This window comes from Paroedura picta, chromosome 1 (genome assembly GCF_049243985.1).
Source record: "Paroedura picta isolate Pp20150507F chromosome 1, Ppicta_v3.0, whole genome shotgun sequence".
NCBI classification, from domain to species: Eukaryota; Metazoa; Chordata; class Lepidosauria; order Squamata; family Gekkonidae; genus Paroedura; species Paroedura picta.
This window is the reverse complement of record NC_135369.1, coordinates 2,171,493-2,194,570: the sequence shown is the minus strand read 5'-3', so window position 1 is coordinate 2,194,570 and position 23,078 is coordinate 2,171,493. Positions and strand designations below refer to the sequence as shown.

Here is a 23,078-nt window from a genome sequence, read left to right as displayed (position 1 = left end):
CTCAGAGCTCGCTCAGGCTCACCTACCTCACTGGGCGACTGTTGTGGGGAGAGGAAAGGGCAAGCTTCCCCTCCCAAAATGGCCAATGATGGTTCTGGAGGGGATGGGGAGGGACCCCAGGTGGGCATGTCCACAGCTCTGCTTCCCAACCGTATTCTGCACAATTGTGTCACTTTCTCAAAGCCTGGAGACTGTTTCAAGGCTGACTCTTGCATCAAGAAGCCTGCCTCCTAAATGCCTTAATCCCCTGTCTCCCCCCCCCCCCCATTCTGTCTGAGAAGTATTCAGACTCCGGGTTTACCACATGTATTCTGAAGTATGTCAGTCCAAGCAGGATGGCCCCATGACTCTGGAACACACAAGCACAGGAGACCGATACATTAACTTATTTCTGAATAAGCTTTATGTTTTATTTATAGCTGCCAATGTCTGTATTCAGAAAGCTGTGAAGAGGACGTTTTGGTTCCATGCTGGATCAACTCCCGGGCTAGCAACCGGGCCAAGGGTCCAGGCGATTCTTCCGCATGAGGAAGTTGATCTTCCGGGCCATTTCTGTGTTATAAATCTTCTGGCATGCTTCGTAGGCTTCCCGCCGCCTCCTACGGCATGGCTTCTCGTAATACCGGCGTCGCTGGGCCTCGGCGACGATCCCATCCATGGTCAAGATTCTGCAGAGAACAACAAGCGTGCTTAAAAGGCACAGAGGAGAACAATTTTGGCTTGCCTCACAACCATAACAGTTCACTTGGCAGCGTGCAGGGACGCCCACCCAAGCTGGGCATGTAAAAAGCAGAAGGGATGACGAATTCCGAGCCACTGTTCAGGAAGGAGTTCACACAAATCCATCCATCCATCCATCCATCCCCCCCCTCAGAATCCCATCAATAAGCCCTGGACCTGTTTGTATTACTATACTGTTTACTGTTATACTGTGTTGTTATTGGTTACAATTATTAGTTATCAGTTATACATGTTCTACAGACTGTTTTATGTATTGTTTTCTGTTATAATGTAAACCGCCCTGAGCCTCCGGGGAGGGCGGTATAGAAGTATGATAAATAAATAAATAAATAAATAAATAAAATCCATCCATCCATCCATCCATCCATCCATCCATCCATTTGTATTCCCCCCCTCCCCAAAGGCTCAGGTCAGTTCACTTAAAACAGGACAGAAACAATACAGATAACTTAGATCAGGGGTAGTCAAACTGCGGCCCTCCAGATGTCCATGGACCACAATTCCCAGAAGCCCCTGCCAGCATTCGCTGGCAGGGGCTTCTGGGAATTGTGGTCCATGGACATCTGGAGGGCCGCAGTTTGACTACCCCTGACTTAGATTAACAATAATGAATGAAGTGAAGCAACAAGCAAACTACAAGCAACATGGAACCATAGAAAATTAAAGTAACTCCTACTGATAGTGCAGTGGGTTGGGCGGAGTTATGGTGGGTGCGATAGGAGGGAGGCTCAGGGGGAGGGCCCGTGCGACGTGGTGGTTCAGGTTGACCTCAACCAAATGCCTGATGGAGGAGCTCCCGTTTGCAGGCCCTGTGCAAGTCCCATCAGGGCCCTGATCTCCTCGGGGAGCTCATTCCACCAGGTGGGCGCCAGGATGGAGAAAGCCCTGGCCCTGGTTGAGGCCAAGCGGGCTTCCCTGGGGCCAGGGACCACCAGGAGGTTAGAATTGCTAGAGCGTAAGGCGCTTTGGGGGGCATAAGGAGAGAGGTGATCCCTCAGGTACACTGGGCCCAGACCACATGTGGCCTTGAAGGTGACAACCAAAACCTTAAGCCTGATCTGGAATTCAATCATTGTCGCTAATGTCTACTGGAGGTTGTTGTCACTGCACAAATTATGGTGTTTTCCCCCTCCAACTTTATAAACAAGATTCATGTCTGTGTTTAATAATCATATAATCCCGACTTGGATAGCCCAGGCAGCCCGATCCCATCAGATCTCAGAAGCTAAGTCGGGCCAGACCCAACAATTGGAAGGGAGACCTCCAAGGAAATGGGCAGCAGTTCCCCCAAGGAACACGAAGGGTCATGAGTGGTTTATCCGGGAACAGGCTTCCTTGGGAGGGGGTGAGTTATGAATCTTTGGAGATTTTTAAAAAGAGGCTGATTACCTGATAACCACAATGGGGTAGTCCCTGACCTGGAGCCAGACATCCTGGAATGTGAAATCAAATGGGCCTTAGGAAGTCTGAGCAACAATAAAGCTAGTGGAGGTGATAGCAGTCCAGTTGAACTATTCAAAATCTTAAAAGACAATGCAGAAAAAGTGCTACACTCAATATGCCAGAAAATTTGGAAAACTCAACAGTGGCCACAGCATTGGAAAAGGTCAGTTTACATTCCAATCCCAAAGAAGGGCAATGCCAAAGAATGTTCAAACTACCGCACCACTGCACTCATTTCTCATGCTAGCAAAGTTATGTTCAAAATCCTACAAGCTAGGCTCCAGCAATATGTGGACCAAGAACCTCCAGATGTACAGGCAGGATTTCGAAGAGGCAGAGGAACTAGAGATCAAATTGCCAACATACGCTGGATCATGGAGAAAGCTAGGGAGTTCCAGAAAAACATTTACTTCTGCTTCATTGAGTATGCTAAAGCCTTTGATTGTGTGGAGCACAACAAATTGTGGCAAGTTCTTAAAGAGATGGGGATACCAGAGCATCTTATTTGTCTCTTGAGAAACTTATATGCAAGTCAAGAAGCAACAGTTAGTACCAGGGGATGGAATCACTGATTGGTTCAAAATTGAGAAAGGAGTTCGGCAAGGCTGTATACTGTCGCCTTGCCTATTTAACTTGTATGCAGAGCACATCATGAGAAAGGCGGGATTAGAGGAGTCACAAATTGGGATCAAGATGGTAGGGAGAAATATCAACAACCTCAGATATGCAGATGATACTACTCTAATGGCAGAAAGTGAAGAGGAACTAAAGAGCCTGTTGAAGCGGGTGAAGGAGGAGAGTGCAAAAGTTGGCTTGAAACTCAACATCAAGAAAACAAAGATCATGGCATCCGGCCCTCTCAATTCCTGGCAAATAGATGGGGAAGAAATGGAGGTAGTGACAGATTCTATTTTCCTGGGCTCCAAGATCACTGCAGATGGGGACTGCAGCAAAGAAATTAAAAGACGCTTGCTCCTGGGGAGGAAAGCTATGGCAAATCTAGACAGCATCCTAAAAAGCAGAGACATCACCCTGCCAACTAAAGTGCATCTAGTCAAGGCTATGGTCTTCCCAGTTGCAATGTATGGCTGCGAAAGTTGGACCATAAGGAAGGCCAAGTGTCAAAGAATTGAGGCTTTTGAACTCTGGTGCTGGAGAAGACTCTTGCGAGTCCCTTGGACTGCAAGGCGAACAAACCGGTCAGTCCTAGAGGAGATCAGCCCTGCCTGCTCTTTAGAAGGCCAGATACTTTGGCCACCTCATGAGAAGGAAGGACTCCCTGGAGAAGAGCCTAATGCTGTGAGCGATTGAGGGTAAAAGAAGAAGGGGATGACAGAGAATGAGGTGGATGGATGGAGTCACTGAAGCAGTCGGTGCAAACTTAAATGGACTCCGGGGAATGGTAGAGGACAGGAAGGCCTGGAGGATCATTGTCCATGGGGTCGCGATGGGTCGGACACGACTTTGCACCTAACAACAACAACAACAAAGCAGAGGCTGGAGAGCCATCTGACAGGGAGGCTGATTCTGTGAAGGTTCAAGGGGGTGGCAGGTGACAGTGGATGAGCAAGAGGGTTGTGAGTGTCCTGCACAGTGCAGGGGGTTGGACTAGATGACCCAGGAGGCCCCTTCCAACTCCAGGATTCTATGAGCTGGAGGCAGCCTTAGGCAAACCTCCTCCAAACATCTCTTGCCAGACAATCCTCAGATCTCCTGGCAGCACTGCACATGCCATAGGATAGCTAAATAGTAATTTCTTTCCACCACTTGTCGTGCCCTCCCCTCTTGGTCTGGACGATCAACAGAATGGGGCGTTAAACAATAAGTAATGCACTCCAATTTCAGAAGGCAGGAACCAGGGAGAAGAAACAGAAGCACAGCACAAGTCTTAACTCGACTCCCGCAGCGATGCAGAAGCGATGTCAACAGGATCGGACCGTGAGTAAGCTAGGTGCAGCAGCACAGAGCACAGTCCCAAGTCATTTCTCCAAGCAGTCCGGAACACCCTTTGACGTGTGCAGAAAAAGCTTCTCGCATAGTTCGGCTTGGCAGCTTGGTGTAGTGGTTAAAAGCCAATCTGGTGTTGTGGTTAAGAGCAGTGGCTTTTAATCTTTAGGCCGATCCTGCATTGTGCCGGGGGCTGGTCTAGATGGCCTCTACAGGCACTTCCATGATTCTATCTGGCGAGCCAGTTGGATTACCTGCTCCTCCACAGGCAGCCAGCCAGGTGACCTCAACCCAGTGACAGTTCTCTTAGAGCTGTTCTTGCAAAACAGTTCTCTCAGAGCTCTCAGCCCCACCTACCTCCCAGGGTGTCTGTGTGGGGGGAGGAAGGGAAAGCTGCTTTGAGACTCCTTCGAGCAGTGAAAAGCGGGGTATGAAAACCAACTTCTCTTCTTCATAGTTTGCAGAAGGCCAGGAGAGGCCATTCCGCAACTCCTCTGAGAGGCCATTCCGCAACTCCTCTGAGAGGCCATTCCGCAATTCCTCTGAGAGGCCATTCCGCAACTCCTCTGAGAGGCCATTCCGCAACTCCTCTGAGAGGCCATTCCGCAACTCCTCTGAGAGGCCATTCCGTAACTCCTCCTCGAGGCCATTCCGCAACTCCTCTGAGAGGCCATTCCGCAACTCCTCCTCTGAGAGGCCATTCCGTAACTCCTCTGAGAGGCCATTCCGCAACTCCTCCTCTGAGAGGCCATTCCGTAACTCCTCTGAGAGGCCATTCCGCAACTCCTCCTCTGAGAGGCCATTCCGTAACTCCTCTGAGAGGCCATTCCGTAACTCCTCTGAGAGGCCATTCCGCAACTCCTCTGAGAGGCCATTCCGCAACTCCTCCTCTGAGAGGCCATTCCGTAACTCCTCTGAGAGGCCATTCCGTAACTCCTCTGAGAGGCCATTCCGCAACTCCTCTGAGAGGCCATTCCGTAACTCCTCTGAGAGGCCATTCCGCAACTCCTCTGAGAGGCCATTCCGTAACTCCTCTGAGAGGCCATTCCGCAACTCCTCCTCTGAGAGGCCATTCCGCAACTCCTCCTCTGAGAGGCCATTCCGCAACTCCTCTGAGAGGCCATTCCGTAACTCCTCTGAGAGGCCATTTGTCAGACGCACAGGAAACTCACAACAAAACTTATTCAAAAGAAAATAGTTTTATTGATTAGCACTATACGCATTGGACTGAAAGTCAAATCTGACTCGAAGCCAGATTTGCCTCAGCTTATCAATACATTTCTCCCGCCCAAAACTTGACAGTTCCCAAGGAGGGGGGTTAGTGAGAAAAGACATATGTGAAACAACAACAGGATTCCAAACTCCCATCCTTGAGAGAATTGACAACAACCCTGTGTGCCCATAACAAGATAAGGTTAGAATAACATCACTATTCTATTTTATTGCTACAAACTACAAGGCCGGGGCTAGCAGGCGCCAGGTTCAATTAAGCAGTATAACTGACATGGAGGAACTCAGGCTAATTTATGACAGAGATTCTACAATCCTGACATCCCTCCGCATTAAAACTAATTTCACTCCTCCATCTAGCCGGCATCTACCGGGCGAGGACAATCAGGAAATGCTCGATGGAAAGCCCGGAGAAGGCGGGGTGCCTTCACATTCCCTGCCTCCACCCACTCTTTGTCCCCCGAGGGGAAATCTTTCCAATCGACCAGATATTGAAGGCGACCCTTGTGCAAACGAGAGTCTAAAATTTGGTTGACTTCATAGTGGGTGTCTTTATCGATGAAAATTGGCACAGGCTGGTCTGGAGGAGGGTGCCACTCGTCAGGGACCGGAGCTCTCCGCAGCAGGCTGGAATGAAAAACCGGATGCACATTCCTATAAGTCTTTGGTAAAGCTAGCTCAACAGTCACAGTATTAATCAGTTTTATCACTTTAAATGGCCCCACGTATTTAGGGCCAAGTTTCTTTGATTTCTGCTGGCACCTCAGGTTCTTAGTAGACAAATAGGCCAGGTCTCCCACTTTCCAGTCAGGTGCAGGTACCCTTTTCTTATCCGCTTGAGCTTTATAGGCTTGTTTTGCCTCCTTGAGGCTAGCTACAATTTCTGGCCAACCTGTACTGATGGTGGTTGCCCATTTATTTATGTCAGGAGCCTCAGTGGAGTTGAGCTCCCAGGTGGGGGCTGTTGCTAAATCAGTCCCATACACTACTTTGAAAGGTGATACCCCCGTTGAGGCGTGAACCCCATTGTTGTAGGCAAATTCAGCCATCGGTAATAAAGAGACCCAATTGTCCTGCTGGTGATTGATGAAACAACGTAAGTACTGTTCCAGGATTTGGTTTACCCTTTCGGTCTGGCCATTTGATTCAGGGTGATAGCCCGAAGTGAGGGCTTGCTCCACCCCCAAAAGTCTCAGGAGTTCCCTCCAAAACTTAGAAACGAACTGGGGGCCCCGATCCGTCAGGACACGTGTCGGGATCCCGTGCAGACGTACCACGTGTTCAATGAAAAGAGAAGCCAATTTTGGTGCTGAAGGCACTCCCGTGCAGGGAATGAAGTGAGCCTGTTTGGAAAAAGCATCCACTACCACCCATATAACGGTGTTCCCATGGCTGGGAGGGAGGTCCGTAATAAAGTCCATAGTGACATCTGTCCATGGACGAGAGGGGGTGGGCTGTGGTTGCAATAGCCCCTTTTTCTTGCCTCCAACCGGTTTTGAGGCAATACAAATAGGGCATCCCTGCACATATTTCTCCACATCTTTGCGCAGGGACGGCCACCAATATTGTCTCCTGACTAGGTGCAGAGTTTTCACAAAACCAAAGTGTCCAGCAGTTTTTGCGTCGTGACAAAGTTTCAAAACTTTTCCCCTGGCCGCAACAGGAACAAAGAGTCTCTCGCCCTTAAAAAAGAGCCCCCCCTTCTCAGTCAGATCAGGGCGGAGGGAGCCAAACTCCGGATCTTGTGACATCTCCTTCTGGACCCAGCCCCCTGGGATGGGCGTATCAGTCTTTACGTGGCTGCGCGTCACGGCGGCCATCCCTAGTTGGGCGGGGGTGAAAACGGTGTCCACCAATGGGTCTCGTTTGCTGTTGTACTGGGGCAGGCGTGATAATGCATCTGCCAAAAAGTTCATTTTACCCGGCAGATGCTTTAGGGAGAAGTTGAAACGGGCGAAAAACTCTGCCCATCTCATTTGCTTGGCGGAAAGCGATCGGGGCTGCTTAAGTGCCTGAAGGTTTTTATGATCCGTCCAGACAACAAATGGGATCGCGGATCCTTCTAGCCAATGCCTCCAGGTGGAAAGGGCCAATTTTACTGCAGCCGCCTCTTTTTCCCAAATTGCCCAATTTCGCTCTGCCCCCGAGAATTTCTTTGACAGATAGGCCAGCGGGTGTAACTTTCCGTCCTCCCCCTCTTGGAGGATCACTGCCCCCATCGCTACGTCCGAGGAGTCTACTTGTACAGTAAATTGCTTAGAAGGGTCAGCATGGGCCAGTACTGGTTCGGACGTAAACAACAACTTTAGTTTGTCGAATGCGTTTTGACAGGGGGGAGTCCACAGAAGGGGCGTCCCCGGGCGGCTCGCCGTTTTTCCCCCTTGTTTGGTTTTCAACAAGTCAGTGAGGGGCAGCGCCACTTTGGCAAAATTGGGGATGAAAGTCCTGTAAAAATTAGCGAACCCTAGGAAGCTTTGCAGTTGCCTCCTGGTGCGGGGAGGTTCCCAAGCCAGCAAGTCACGCACCTTGCCAGGGTCCATCTCAATCCCCGCTTGGGAGACACGGAACCCCAGAAACTCCACCGCATCGCGGTGGAACTCACATTTAGACAGTTTAGCAAACAATTGGTGCTTCCGCAAGCGGTTGAGCACTTCGCGTACCAGATCAGCATGACTCTCAACATTCTCAGAATACACAAGAATATCATCAATGTAAACCAACACCCCTTGGTACAATAAATCATGCATAATTTCATTAATCATATTCATGAACACGCCCGGAGCGCCGGCGAGGCCGAACGGCATCACGGTGTACTCAAATTGCCCCAGGGGGGTGTTAAAAGCCGTTAGATATTCGTGCCCCTTCTTGATCCGAACTCGGTAATAGGCTTCCCTCAAATCCAATTTCGTAAAAATTCGTGCCTTCCCCAAGTGGCCCAACAAGTCTTTTATCAGGGGGAGCGGGTAGGCATTGCAGGTGGAGACCGCATTCAACCCACGGTAGTCAGTACACAAACGTAGCGAACCGTCCTTCTTTTTTACAAAAAGGACCGGGGCCGCCAATGAAGATGTGGCCGGTCTAATAAAACCCCTCGCCAAGTTCTTATCCAAAAATTCCCTAAGCTCCGCCATTTCCCGGGGGCTCATGGAATAAAGTTTGGCTTTGGGGAGTGGTTCCCCTTTCTTTAATTCAATGGCGCAGTCAGTTTTACGGTGGGGGGGCAGTTGGTTGCACTCTACCTCCGCGAACACATCAGCAAAGTCTCGATACTCAGGAGGGAGCGCTGCCCCCCCCGATCCCAAAGCGGCCACAACCCCCGTCAGTGGGGAATCCCGCGGTCGAGCGTGCTGCTCGCAGGCGGGAGAGGTAAAGTCCACAGTCCCTTCTTTCCACTTCACTAGGGGGTCATGTTCCTTCAGCCAATCCAACCCTAACACACAAGGGAAGGCAGAATGAGGGGCTACCAAAGGCTGGATTTGCTCCCAATGTTTTTTTATGTCCAAGTCCATTGGGCGCGTTTTCGCCGTGGCCTCCCCTCCGGGAGCACATTTCCCATCCAATTGGGTGATGGGCAAGGGTTCCCTCAGCGGCACCTTTCCCACCCCCAAAGTCTCGGCCAGTGCCGGGCTCACTAGGGATTGGGTGCACCCTGAGTCCACGATACACCGGACTCCCACTGTTTTCCCCGACTTGGGGTTGGAGAGCTTGGCAGGTAGGAGTAGTAAGGGGGAATCACTCACCACGCGTTTGCCCCTGTTGGCGGCCTGCTGGCGGGGCGCCTTTACAGCAGACCGTCCTCGTTTCCCGACTGCTCCTCGGCTTGATCCTCGTCCTCCAGCCCGCTTCCCTCCTCCGAGTCGTCCACTGCTGGCACGGCAGCCACTGGCACCAGGAGAGACTTGGCACTTTTCTTGGGAGTGGTTTTCTTGGCGGGCTGGGCTTTCGGTGGGGCGCTGCTCACGGCCCTCGGGGTCGCTGTTGCTTTTGTGGGGCAATTTGCGAGAAAGTGCCCCGCTTGGCCACAACCCAAGCACAGCCCTTTTTCCATGCGCCGGGTGCGCTCAGACGGCTCCAACTTGGCTCGGGGCTTGGGTTTCGCCGGGGTGGAAGTTTTCGCCACGGTTTTGCCTGCCAGGACTTGCACCATCGAAGCTCGCTCCAATCGATTTTCCATCTCCCCAGCCAATTGGACCCACCCTTCGACTGTAAGCGGGTCTTCCAGGAGGAGGCATTTGTCTGCCAGAGTAGGATTGAGGCCCCCCACAAACGACAGCACGCGTTGGGGCTCCGTCCAGTCCGGCACCGAGGAAGCCAGCTCTTTAAACTCCCTGGCGTACTCGACCACTGACAACTTCCCTTGCCGGTGAGCCCTGAGTTTCTTCTCCGCGGTCTCTCGCTCGAACGGTTCCACGTACATCTGGCGCAGGGCTCTCATGAAATGGTTGTAGTCACGAATGGCTTGGGGGTGATAGCGGTACAAGTCCACAAACCACTTGGCTGCTTTGCCTTCTAGGGCTTGGCCCACGAAACGCACTTTCTCAGCGTCGTCCTGGAAAGTGAACCCCATTTCCATCATGTAGGCCTGGAGGTGCACCAGAAACGTAGGAAAATCGGAGGGGTCTCCGGAAAACTTAGCCTTGAATTTATAGGTGCTCCGCATCTCCACACCCCGGAGGTGGGCTGGTAGGCGCCCCGGGCCCCAATCCGCCGGTGCCGGGGCCGGTGCTGGGGGTCTTGCACCGCGGCCGATGCCTCGTCCTCTCCCCGCCGCCACTCTGGCTCGTTCCGCCGCCCGGGCTGCCTCCGCTGCTCGCGCTGCCGCTCGCGCCGCTTCGCGCGCCGCTGCTGCCGCCGCCGCCTCGGCTCCCGCAACGTCCGCCGCCGCCGCCGCTGCTGCCGCCGCCGCTGCGTCCTCGCCTCCGTCCGCGCCGTCTCCTCCGGCTCCATCGCCGCCCGCGCCGCCTTCGTCCTCTCGCTCCTCGCCCTCGCCTTCTTGTTCTCGTTGCGCTCTCGCTCGAGCCTCTGCCTCCGCCTCGATTTCCAGCTGCGCCCTGGCCCTGGCCAACGCCTCAGCATCTGCTGCCGCTTGCGTGTCCGCCATGCCGTGCTCCCGCAGTGCAAGCCCACCACTCACTCGTCGCAGGCTGGTATCGTGCGCACCACCACCAAGCACTTCCTTCAGCAGGCGTTGCGTTCGGCGCTTCTCCTCCGGATCCAACCGACCCGAAAGATCCTGCAGCCAGTTAGTCACCCTGTCCAGCTTGTACTGCAAGTCCTGTGTCTCACCCACAGGCTCCAGCGCGTAGCTAGGCAGTCCCAGGTGCTCCGGCCACCTCTCATCCCCAGTAGGGCGGTCGTATTTAGACAATCGCCTGCGCTGGGTGACGTGTCGTTCCAAAAATTCCTCGGGCCCCGGGGTTGTCCCCGAGATTGCCCGCATCATGCCCGAGCTGTGCGGGCCGGCACTCGCGCCGTCGCCCTGGGAGAGGTCCCAATCCAGGCCCTCTCCCTGCTCAGAAAAAGTATGTCCCTCGCCCTGCATTTTGCAGGTGAAAGGAGTTGTGAGATTTGACTTGATGTCAGACGCACAGGAAACTCACAACAAAACTTATTCAAAAGAAAATAGTTTTATTGATTAGCACTATACGCATTGGACTGAAAGTCAAATCTGACTCGAAGCCAGATTTGCCTCAGCTTATCAATACATTTCTCCCGCCCAAAACTTGACAGTTCCCAAGGAGGGGGGTTAGTGAGAAAAGACATATGTGAAACAACAACAGGATTCCAAACTCCCATCCTTGAGAGAATTGACAACAACCCTGTGTGCCCATAACAAGATAAGGTTAGAATAACATCACTATTCTATTTTATTGCTACAAACTACAAGGCCGGGGCTAGCAGGCGCCAGGTTCAATTAAGCAGTATAACTGACATGGAGGAACTCAGGCTAATTTATGACAGAGATTCTACAATCCTGACATCATTCCGTAACTCCTCTGAGAGGCCATTCCGCAATTCCTCTGAGAGGCCATTCCGTAACTCCTCTGAGAGGCCATTCCGCAATTCCTCTGAGAGGCCATTCCGTAACTCCTCTGAGAGGCCATTCCGCAATTCCTCTGAGAGGCCATTCCGTAACTCCTCTGAGAGGCCATTCCGTAACGTGGCGTCCACAGCAGAGGAAGCACGGAACAGGCAAAACATTTTGCGTGTGATTTGCTGTTGTTTATCATTTGCAACATAATGTTTTACTGCATTGTTCTCCAGTCATAATAACATGGCTTGATTGTCTGCATTACACAGTGGTTTGTACGTGTTGTTCTCTCCTGTTGTGGGCTGTGTGGATGATCTTGTTCTTGCTGCATTGTTTATAGGAACCTGCTCTGAGTCTCAGTCAGAAAGGGAGACCATAAAAGAAGCAAAGTCTCTTTCTCCCCCCGAGTTGGAGAGTTACTCCAGGCCCTGGGGTAAAACCACCTCCCAACATTCCCCAAAAGAAAGTTTCCTTGGGATGTCAGCCCCTCCTGGCCGACACCTTCACCCATCCAGGGAGATCCTCAATGCTGCCTTGCATGGCATGCTGCCAGTAAGAATGGCCTGTGGGCAGCCCATGCGAAGAGCACAAAGCCCAAATCCTCTTCAGAATCATAGAATCCTGGAGTCAGAAGGGACCTCCAGGGTCATCCAGTCCAACCCCCTGCACAATGCAGGAAATTCACAACTACCTGCCCACCCAAAGTGACCCCAATTCCATGCACAGATGATGCCCACCCCACAAAAAAATCAGAATCCCTGTCCAGTCTTGCCTGGGGAAAATTCACCTCCCAACCCCAAAGTGGTAAGTAGCATTTCCCTGGGCATGCAAGAAAGGGCCACAAGAGCCAAGCTCTGACACAATTCCTTCTGCCCACCCACTGCTAATCTGCCTAAATTCACAGAATCAGCATGCTTGTCCAGTGGCCACCTAGCCTCTGCTGCCAAATCTCCAAGGAAGAGCCCAGCTCCTCTTGAGGAAGCCTCTTCCACTGTAGAACCTCTCTGGTCAGGAAGTGCATAGAATCCTAGAGCTGGAAGGGACCTCCAGGGCCATCTAGTCCAACCCTCTGCACAAGGCAGGAGACTCACAACTACCTGCCCACTCACTGTGAGCCCAATTTCATGCCCAGAAGATGTTCCTCCCCTTAGTTCTTCAGTTTAGCTGAAAACTCTAATTTCAACCTCCTGGTTCTGGTCCAACCTTCATCCACCAGCACTGTCCTACGGATACTGGTGCAACACAAGGGAATACTCTAAACTCCCCGACAGCCTCTCAAATGCCAAGGTGAGGGCCCAACTGCACGGTCACTCTGAAGGTCTGAGAAGCCATTTCCATACATGGTTGGGGAGGGGAGACTGCCTGTTCCCAAACTTGGTGACCAAGACGTATGAGGGCAAGTTGAGGGAGCCTGGTTTGTTTGGCCTGGAAAGGAGACAAATGAGAGGGGATCATACAACCATCTTCAAGTATTTAAAAGGGTGCCATATGGAGCAGTGGTCCCCAACCTTTTTATCACCGGGGACCACTCAACGCCTTTTACTGAGGCCCGGTGGTGGTGGGGGGTAGTTTACTCCTCTACTCTCAACCACTGCCCTAGCGTTGGGGATCGCTAATATGGAGGATGGAGCAGAATTGTTCTCTCTTGCCCAGGAGGGACAAACCAGAACCAATGGGATGGAATTAATTCAAAAGAAATTCCGTCTAAACCTCCAGAAGAAGTTCCTGACAGTCAGAGCGGTTTCTCAGTGGAACAGGCTTCCTTGGGAGATGGTGGGTTCTCCATCTTTGGAGATTTTTAAGCAGAGGCTGGAAAGCCATCTGACGGAGAGGCTGATTCTGGAAAGGCTCAAGGGGGTGGCAGGTGACAGTGGGTGAGCGAGAGGGTTGTGAGTGTCCTGCATAGTGCAACGGGTTGGACTAGATGACCCAGGAGGTCCCTTCCAACTCTAGGATTCTATGGGATTTGTGTTACCTGCAGGAAGGGAGCTCACAACCTTGCTCCCGGCTACTGCCAAAAATGCCTCCCTGCCTCCCTTGGAGTGTCAGAAAGGCCCCGGGAGACCCAATCCTGAACCCCCAACATGGCGCAGACGTGGGGAAGAAATCTTCCTCTGCCAGTCTTGGCAAGCCTGCAGCCTCCGGCACACACATCCTGCAGCTGCCTCTGAGGAGGAGGAGGAGGAGGAGTTCCACGCCGGAGCCGAGAGCGAAGGCCAACGGGTCTTGTGCAGCTACTTTGCTTCACCCACCCCCAGCCGGCTCCAAATGTGAGGGGACCTGAATTCACATGGCCCGGCAAAGGGCCCTGTGTGTCAGCGTGGGACAGGCAGGTGAATAATAGTCCTGAATGGACTCCTGGCCCCGCCCCCAGGACTCTGTGCCCAACCAGGAGGCGCCCTGACAGGGCCTCCGCCCACACACCCAGCCAATCGGAGGGCACAGCCTCCCTCAGTCGGGAGTTATGTAATCCCATGTGCGCCTCCTCTGTCCCCAGGGCCAGGCTGGGAGCAGGACACATGTTTGGCTGGCTGCTGACCGGCAGTCCGAGAGAAGAACGTGCTGGGAATGCAGGGGAGGGGAACAGAGGCCCTGCCCTTCGAGCTATTTTTAGGCCCAGCCGGGGAGACGCTGGCCGCAGCCACAAGGGGAGGGCCAGGCGCAGACCGGAGGTGCCAAAAGCAAGCCGCTGCAGGTTGGAGCAAGGGCAAGAGCTGGCTCCTTTCGTGACAGAGCTGCCCCGCCCTCACCTGCGAGCATCCAGTGTGAACCAGCTGGCCACGAGGCGAGGACACCCTGTGCGCCGCAGAGCAAGGGAGGCGGAGGATCCGCCAGGGAGCAAGAGAGGTCCACTGCCCTGAGAGAGCCAGGCCCTTCCGCCTCTCTGCTGCACAATCTTCCGACCCATCGCGACCCCATGGACAATGATCCTCCAGGCCTTCCTGTCCTCTACCATTCCCCGGAGTCCTTTTAAGTTTGCACCTACTGCTTCAGTGACTCCATCCAGCCACCTCATTCTCTGTCGTCCCCTTCTTCTTTTGCCCTCGATCTCTCCCAGCATTAGGCTCTTCTCCAGGGAGTCCTTCCTTCTCATGAGGTGGCCAAAATATTTGAGTTTCATCTTCAGGATCTGGCCTTCTAAAGAGCAGTCAGGGCTGATCTCCTCTAGGACTGACCGGTTTGTTCGCCTTGCAGTCCAAGGGACTCGCAAGAGTCTTCTCCAGCACCAGAGTTCAAAAGCCTCAATTCTTTGACGCTCGGCCTTCCTTATGGTCCAACTTTCGCAGCCATACATTGCAACTGGGAAGACCATAGCCTTGACTAAACGCACTTTTGTTGGCAGGGTGATGTCTCTGCTTTTTAGGATGCTGTCTAGATTTGCCATAGCTTTCCTCCCCAGGAGCAAGCGTCTTTTAATTTCTTTGCTGCAGTCCCCATCTGCAGTGATCTTGTTGGAGCCCAGGAAAATAAAATCTGTCACTATCTCCATTTCTTCCCCTTCTATTTGCCAGGAATTGAGAGGGCCGGATGCCATGATCTTTGTTTTCTTTGCCTCGGTGGGTATTGGAGGCAAACTCATTGATCCATTACTTAAAACGTTCCCCAAATGATCAGATACAGACCGAGCAAAGAGGCTGTGAAGAAATGAGAGCGTTCAGGCGACTATTCCCCTTGCCGAGTTTTGTGCCTCTGCCATCAAAATGTCTTGAAGCAAGAGAGTGTTATGTTTTAGTGTTGCTTTTGAGACATGTCTTCACTGCCCTACACCTTGTGGCCACACTGCTAAGGTCGCTTATGATTTTGCCTGTAGAACTTGGTCTGAACGACCGTAACAAAAAACTCTGACTTCCCTTGGAGCTTCTATTTAACTTAGGCACATGATTCACGCTGCTTTTCTCACAGGGATTTAGGGCAGATGGCACAAAGTGAGTCAATACGATCAACAAGATGGGGCATTCAACAAGCAATGAAATAGAAGAAGAAGAAGAGCTGGTTCTTAGATGCCACTTTTCTCTACCCGAAGGAGGCTCAATGCGGCTCCCATTCGCCTTCCTTTTCCTCTCCCCACAACAGACACCCTGTGAGGGAGGGGAGGCTGAGAGAGCCCTGAGATTACTGAACAAGAAGAAGAGTTGGTTCTTATATGCCGCTTTTCTCTACCCAAAGCGGCTTACAGTCGCCTTCCCTCTCCTCTCCCCACAACAGACACCCTGTGGGGTGGGTGAGGCTGAGAGAGCCCTGAGATTACTGAAGAAGATGCCGCTTTTCTCTACCTAAAGAGGTCTCAGAGTATCTTACATTTCCTTTCCTCTCCCTGTGAGGGAGGTGAAGCTGAGAGAGCCCTGATATTCCTGCTTGGTCAGAACAGCTTTATCAGTGCCGTGGCGAGCCCAGGTCACCAGCTGGCTGCATGTGGGGGAGTAACGAGAGGATGTGGATGTGAGCAGCTTGAGAAAATATCCAAACGGCAGGACCTTGTCATCATGGGTGACTTCAATTTCCCAGATGTATGCTGGGAAATAAACTCTGCGAAGCGTCCTCAGTCATGCAAGTTTCTGACCTGCCTGGCTGACAATTTCATTTATCAAATGGTAGATGAACCCACAAGAGGTTCAGCCATACTGGACTTAATACTGACCAACAGGCAAGAGTTGGTGGATGAGATGAAGGAGGTGGGGACCCTAGGGGGAAGTGACCATGTCCTCATAGAATTCCTTTTGAGATGGGGAGCCAAGGAAGCTTGTAGCCAGACGCGGATGTTGGATTTTGGTAGGGCAAACTTTAATAAACTCAGAGACATGATGAGTGTCATACCATGGACGAGAATGCTGGAAGGGAAGGGAGCATGTGAAGGGTGGGCGCTACTCAAACAAGAGCTATTGCATGCTCAATCAATGACTGTCCCAGAAAGACGAAAACACTGCAGGAGCTCTAAGAAGCCTATTTGGATGAACAGAGAACTTCAAGAGGAACTAAGAAAGAAAAGGAAAATGTTCAGGAAATGGAGGGAAGGACAGAGCTCTAAAGAAGAGTACCTACAGGTTACTAGGCACTGTAGATCAATCATCAGAAAGGCCAAAGCTGAGAGTGACCTAAGATTGGCCAGGGAAGCCCATTGTAACAAGAAAAGATTTTTCAGTTACGTGAGGAGCAAACGTAAAGTAAAGGAGGCAATAGGCCCACTGTTGGGTGCGGATGGACAAACTCTAACGAAAGATGCAGAGAAAGCAGAAAGGCTTAGTGCCTATTTTACATCTGTTTTTTCCCACAGGTCAAAGTGTTTAGGCACATCTAGAGATGGCTGTAGCCAAAGGATAGTGTCTGGGTGGCAGGTTAACATGGATAGAGAGGTGGTCGAGAGGCATTTAGCTGCACTGGATGAGTTCAAATCCCCTGGTCCAGATGAAATGCACCCGAGAGTACTCAAAGAACTTTCCAGAGAACTTGCACAGCCCTTGTCCATCATCTTCGGAACCTCTTTAAGGACTGGAGATGTCCCGGAGGACTGGAAAAGAGCAAACGTTATTCCAATCTTCAAAAAAGGGAGGAAGGATGACCCGGGAAACTACAGAGCAGTGAGTCTGACCTCTGTTGTGGGGAAGATAATGGAGCAGATATTAAAGGGAGCGATCTGCAAACATCTGGAGGACAATTTGGTGATCCAAGGAAGTCAGCATGGATTTGTCTCCAACAGGTCCTGCCAGACCAACCTAGTTTCCTTTTTTGACCAAGTAACAGGTTTGCTGGATCGGGGAAATTTGGTTGATGTCATTTACTTGGATTTTAGTAAAGCTTTTGACAAGGTTTCCCATGATGTTCTGATGGATAAATTGAAGGACTGCAATCTGGATTTTCAGATCGTTAGGTGGATAGGGAATTGGTTAGAGAACCGCACTCAAAGAGTTGTTGTCAATGGTGTTTCATCAGACTGGAGAGAGGTGAGTAGCGGGGTACCTCAGGGTTCGGTGCTCGGCCCGGTACTTTTTAACATATTTATTAATGATCTAGATGAGGGGGTGGAGGGACTACTCATCAAGTTTGCAGATGACACCAAATTGGGAGGACTGGCAAATACTCCGGAAGATAGAGACAGAGTTCAACGAGATCTGAACACAATGGAAAAATGGGCAAATGAGAACAAGATGCAATTTAATAAAGATAAGTGTAAAGTTCTGCATCTGGGTCAGAAAAATGAAAAGCATGCCTACTGGATGGGGGATACGCTTCTAGGTAGCACTGTGTGTGAACGAGACCTTGGGGTACTTGTGGATTGTAAACTAAACATGAGCAGGCAGTGTGATGCAGCGGTAAAAAAGGCAAATGCCATTTTGGGCTGTATCAACAGAGGCATCACATCAAAATCACAAGATGTCATAGTCCCATTGTATACGGCACTGGTCAGACCACACCTGGAGTACTGTGTGCAGTTCTGGAGGCCTCACTTCAAGAAGGACATAGATAAAATTGAAAGGGTACAGAGGAGAGCGACGAAGATGATCTGGGGCCAAGGGACCAAGCCCTATGAAGATAGGTTGAGGGACTTGGGAATGTTCAGCCTGGAGAAAAGGAGGTTGAGAGGGGACATGATAGCCCTCTTTAAGTATTTGAAAGGTTGTCACTTGGAGGAGGGCAGGATGCTGTTTCTGCTGGCTGCAGAGGAAAGGACACGCAGTAATGGGTTTAAACTTCAAGTACAACGATATAGGCTAGATATCAGGAAAACGTTTTTCTCAGTCAGAGTCGTTCAGCAGTGGAATAGGCTGCCTAAGGAGGTGGTGAGCGCCCCCTCACTGGAAGTCTTCAAGCAAAGGTTGGATACACACTTTTCTTGGATGCTTTAGGATGCTTAGGGCTAATCCTGCGTTGAGCAGGGGGTGGGACTAGATGGCCTGTATGGCCCCTTCCAACTCTATGATTCTATGATTCTATGAGTGCAGAATCGAACCCGGCATGCCAGATTAGAAGTCCGCACTCCTAACCATGACACCAAACATTTTAGAATTGTGGAATCCCCACTAAGAAACAAAAGCACCGACATGGCACAAACATAACACAACCGCATCCACTTTGTATACACAAAAAACTGAGACAGTGGGGAGAAACCAAACATCTTAGCGGCAGCCCTAAAAGGGAAATCATCCTTCTCTCCCTCCTTCTGCCAGTAGGGAGCACTGCAAACACAGCCTCCAAAATGAGGAAAGCGGAGAACAGCCGTCCCAAATGAACTCCACCCAGACCCAGGAAAAGCACTTCCAGTCCATCCGGGAGACTCCCAGATAAGAGAGGAATGTGATGAGTTGCACTCCCCACCCCACCCCACCCCAAGCAGTAAATAAGATGCCCAGCACACACACACACACTCCACACTGGGGCATGCCGAGATGCCAGCCACAGTTACTGGCCGCACGACCAGGACTAAAACTACCAGACAACAGCGGCCACACAGCCTGGACGACCCACAACCAGCAGCTCCCGGCTTCTTTGAGCTTTTGAACACCTCTGGGATTCTGACGAAAGCTGGCCTGTGCAACTGCTAAACAGCTGGGGGAGAGACAGGCGTAATTTTGAAAATATGCTGGCAACGAGGAGCAAGGGAGCACATAACTAATACTGCAGTTGCAGCCGCAGCCAAAGCAGTGTTCTTTTCATCTGCCAAGCCAGTCAGCAGCCAGGCTAAGCGTGACCCCCACTGGCCCACCCACTCTTTGAACACGCTTGGCAGGGGCCAGGAAAAGTATCAGCAGTGCCCCACTGGGGCCCCCAACTAAGAACAGCGTTTATTTTACGTAGTTGCTTTATTTACAGTCCACCTTCCTCTCTAAAGTGCAAGGCAAGTGACAAGATATAAAAATAGCACTATGGGACAGTATCAGGCCACCCACAAACAATGCAGTAAGACTAAAATGGCAGGACTAGAAAAGTTAGCGTTGAGGCCTGTAGACTGACAAATCTTTCACGGGAGAGGGGTGCCCCAACTGTAGCTCTCCAGATGTCCATCAGCCCCAGGAGCGTGCTGGCAGGGGCTCATGGGAACTGTAGTCCATCTGGAGAGCCACAGTTTGGCAACCCCTGGATGGGCTTTCAAGAGTCAAAGCTCCCTTCTCTAGAATCTAATTATTCTCCAGGAGACCTAAATGGCCACATGCTGGAACTCTCTCCATGAACGAATTAGAAGAAGAAGAGTTGGTTCTTATATGCCGCTTTTCATATCCGAAGAAGGCTCAAAGCGGCTTACAGTCGCCTTCCCTTTCCTCTCCTCTTAGAGACAAATGAGACCTCAGTAACATACAGGGATTGAAAATGCCCCGTTCGTCCCCTTTCTTTGCCCCGACAGTCAGGACATGTGGCCCCTGTGGAAAGCTGGTTAAGGCCAGCAAAGGAGCAAAAGCCAGACATCTGCCTGGTCGTGCAGAGCAGATCCGAAAGAAACCTTTACCTGTTGAGCACTCGGTAAGCCATGTCCACATTCCCATCAGGGACCATCACTGTCCGAGCGATAAATTTCAGGTGATGCGCCATGTTGGCTGGGCTTGTTTGGTTTCTGGCCCAGGCACAGCCCCTCCGCTGGCGACCTGGATTCCAAAGAGCAAGAGGGAATTCTCCAGAATTAAGAGTTAAGTGACAAATCCTGGCCAGCGACACAAGACTGAAGTTGGTTCCCAGTTTCCTACTCACAAACCCCACCACAGCCCTGTCATCTTGCAGGGTGGAGTCCCGAGTCCAGGGGTGACCTGGGGGTGCTCCAAAGCTCTTTGGGGGGCCTAGAAGCAATTCCGCTGCCGCAGATCCTTATGAAGTGCATGTCTGCAGCATAAGAATAACGGCTTCTCAGGGGCAACTAGAAGAGTCACTCTCAGTGCTAGCACCACACTATGGCCTGGGAACCAGTACAGGTCACACGGGAGGCCATGGTTGCAAGGTGTAGATTTTTATTATTTTCATTTGTTAGATTTATATACCGCCCTCCCTTACAGCTCAGGGCGGTTTACAAGGAGCATGAATTGCATAAGATAGCACAATGTAGTTTGGTAACGGTGTCAATTACAATCTGGCAGCTTCAGCCATCATAGCATGACATGCCTAACAGCTGAACATTTTGTCGCAGAACATTTTGTTGCAGAACATTTTGTCGCCACACCCCAGTAAGGTGAGCGTATCTGGATGGGAGGGGGCTCTGGAAACCCAATGGTTTTGACCAGGGGTAGTCAAACTGCGGCCCTCCAGATGTCCATGGACTACAATTCCCAGAAGCCCCTGCCAGCGAATGCTTTTGACACTGGCCTCAACCAAAGGTCTGGCGGAAGAGCTCCAGTTTGCAGGCCCTGCAGAACTGTGGTAGCTCCGACAGGGGCCCGGTCTCTTCTGCTGCCGAGCTCATTCCACCAGGTGGGGGCCAGGACTGCGAACGACCTGGCTCTGGTTGAAGCCAAATGCTTCTTTGGGGGCAGAGATAGTTAGCGGGAAAGTGTTGGTCAAGCACAGAGCTCAGAGAGGGATCATTTATTTATTTATTCGGTTTTTAGCCTGCCACTCCCACACAGTGGCTCGTGGCAGGTAATCTCCACAATACAACCTATTACAATTATAAAATCACTTCAAACCCACCCATAGCTGTGATGAATAACCTACCCGCTGCTGCACAGGCTTCGATCCAGTGCCTGAGGGGACCCTGCTGGGCTTGGGAGCAGCCCAGATATCATTGCATGGGCAGAGAGGCGGTCTCGGAGGTACGCTGGATTTAAACCACATATGGCCCTAAAGGTGATTACCAGGACCTTAAGCTTAATCCGGTATTCAACTGCTAATCATTGCATCTGTTGGAGCACGGGCCGGGTGCGGGCCCTCCAAAGTGTTCCTGTGACCAGTTGCAGTTTCCGGATCAAGGCTAAGGGCAGTCCTGCCTACAGAGGGTTGCAGAAGTCCAGCCTGGAGGTGACCTTCGCATGGATCACTGTGGCTAGGTGTTCCAGGGCCAAGTAAGGCGCTAGTAGCCCCGCTGGTAGACCTCTTGTTGGCACCTGAGTACAGGCCGCTGCGTGACAGAGTTAAACTGGCCTGACCCAACGTGGCTTCTCTTACATTCTTATGTCTGGGGCAGGGATGTGCTGTTTCCTTGGTGCTTGGGGGGGGCAAGAGTGGGAGGGATTCTGGAGTTCAGGTCCTGCTGGTGAACTTCCTGATGGCTCCTGGGTTTGGGCCACTTTGTGACACTGAGAGTTGAACTGGAGGGGCCACTGGCCTGATCCAACATGGAGGAGGTTGTTCTGATATTAGCATGAAGGCCTCTGTGCCCTATTTTTGGCCCTGCAGAGGAACCAGTTGGCTACCATGTGAGGCAGGAGGCTGGACTGGATGGCCTCCCTGGCCTGACCCAGCAGGACTCCTTGGATGTTACTTTCAGCCCTTCAGCTGTCTGTGGGGGGGGGGGGAGGGGAAGGGGGCGGGGGTCAGCAGGGATAACACTGACTGACAAACCTTAGAAGGCAGCTGCTAAGGGTCACAGTCATGCTCAAATCGACGAGGCTGTGGCAGAAATTTGACCAGGGAATCAAGAGCTAGTCATTTCAAACTGGGGTTCTCCAGCCCAGTTTTGCTGTGCCTGAAAACACAGCCAATATAGCTGCACTCCACCCTCCTATAAAGCTTACAGCACTCTAACCCAGAGAGAGTATTCCTGGAGGGCTGCCCCCAATTCCCCCCCCCTTCATGGGTGGGTGGGTGGGGGGAGATGGAGGTGGTCAAAACTGCAAGGCCATATCCTTCACACACTGGAAGGGCAAGGCTGCCAGCCGACGTCAGGCTGCCCTACCTTACAGGGCTGCTGTATGGAACACCACAGTACACAGTGCACAATGTACCCTTAACAATACCCAGGAAAGCCAATGGGTTGTGGTGGGCCTTTTAAGTGGATGGGGCTACGGGGTGGTCAACAATTCAGGAGGGTTTGCTGCCCACCCTGAGTTAGGAAATCCCGGGAGATTTGGGGACGGCGCATGGGACTGGTGGCCTCTGGGGTGGCACAAGGCCATAGAGGCCACCCTCCAAAGCGGCCCTTTTCTCTAGGGCAGGGGTAGTCAACCTGTGGTCCTCCAGAGGTCCATGGACTACAATTCCCATGAGACCCTGCCAGCGTTCGCTGGCAGGGGCTCATGGGAATTGTAGTCCATGGACCTCTGGAGGACCACAGGTTGGACTACAATTCCCATCAGCCCCTGCCAGCAAACGCTGGCAGGGGATGATGGGAATTGTAGTCCATGGACCTCTGGAGGACCACGGGTTGACTACTCCCGTCGGGAGATCTCCTGGGCCCACCTGGAGATTGCAAAGCCTAAACATTTCGCGGGGAGGACCCACTTTCTACACCGTTTCCATGGCGGGGAAGGGGCGGCGGCGAAAAGCGGCCTCCGCACGGCTGCACCTCCCCGCACCCCCCCCCCAGCAGCGGCCACTAATCGAGGCCGGGGATGCGCGAGGCCTACAGCCAATGAGCACTCACCCGCTTCTCCTGAGCCGGTGGCGCCGACGCCAGTCCGAATGCAGCGCCGGAAGCGGAAGCTCTGCCCCGTCTCCCCCCCCCCAGCTCGGAGTTAGGCTCGCGGCCTAGTCCGGTCGCCATGGCGACGTGCCCGGGCCTACTTTCCCCCGGCGACGCCTGGCCTCGTTCCCGCCGCAGAAAAGGCTTCAT

General features: G+C 52.1%; 2 protein-coding genes across 2 annotated transcripts; both read right to left on the bottom strand.

Annotated features, from left to right (window-relative positions):
• Nucleotides 1-385: 385 nt before the first annotated feature.
• On the bottom strand, nt 386-23,040 carry MRPS21 (mitochondrial ribosomal protein S21). Its single transcript, XM_077319098.1, has 3 exons — nt 22,890-23,040; nt 19,830-19,965; nt 386-668 (listed from the first exon to the last, which is right to left on the bottom strand). Exons 2-3 carry the CDS (start codon nt 19,910-19,912, stop codon nt 488-490), a joined length of 264 nt encoding a protein of 87 aa, XP_077175213.1. The 5' UTR covers nt 19,913-19,965; nt 22,890-23,040; the 3' UTR covers nt 386-487.
• Nucleotides 5,892-11,807, bottom strand: LOC143829104 (uncharacterized). The gene is made up of 2 exons (XM_077319459.1): nt 9,102-11,807; nt 5,892-5,988 (listed from the first exon to the last, which is right to left on the bottom strand). Exon 1 carries the CDS (start codon nt 10,901-10,903, stop codon nt 9,143-9,145), a length of 1,761 nt encoding a protein of 586 aa, XP_077175574.1. The 5' UTR covers nt 10,904-11,807; the 3' UTR covers nt 5,892-5,988; nt 9,102-9,142.
• Nucleotides 23,041-23,078: the final 38 nt, after the last annotated feature.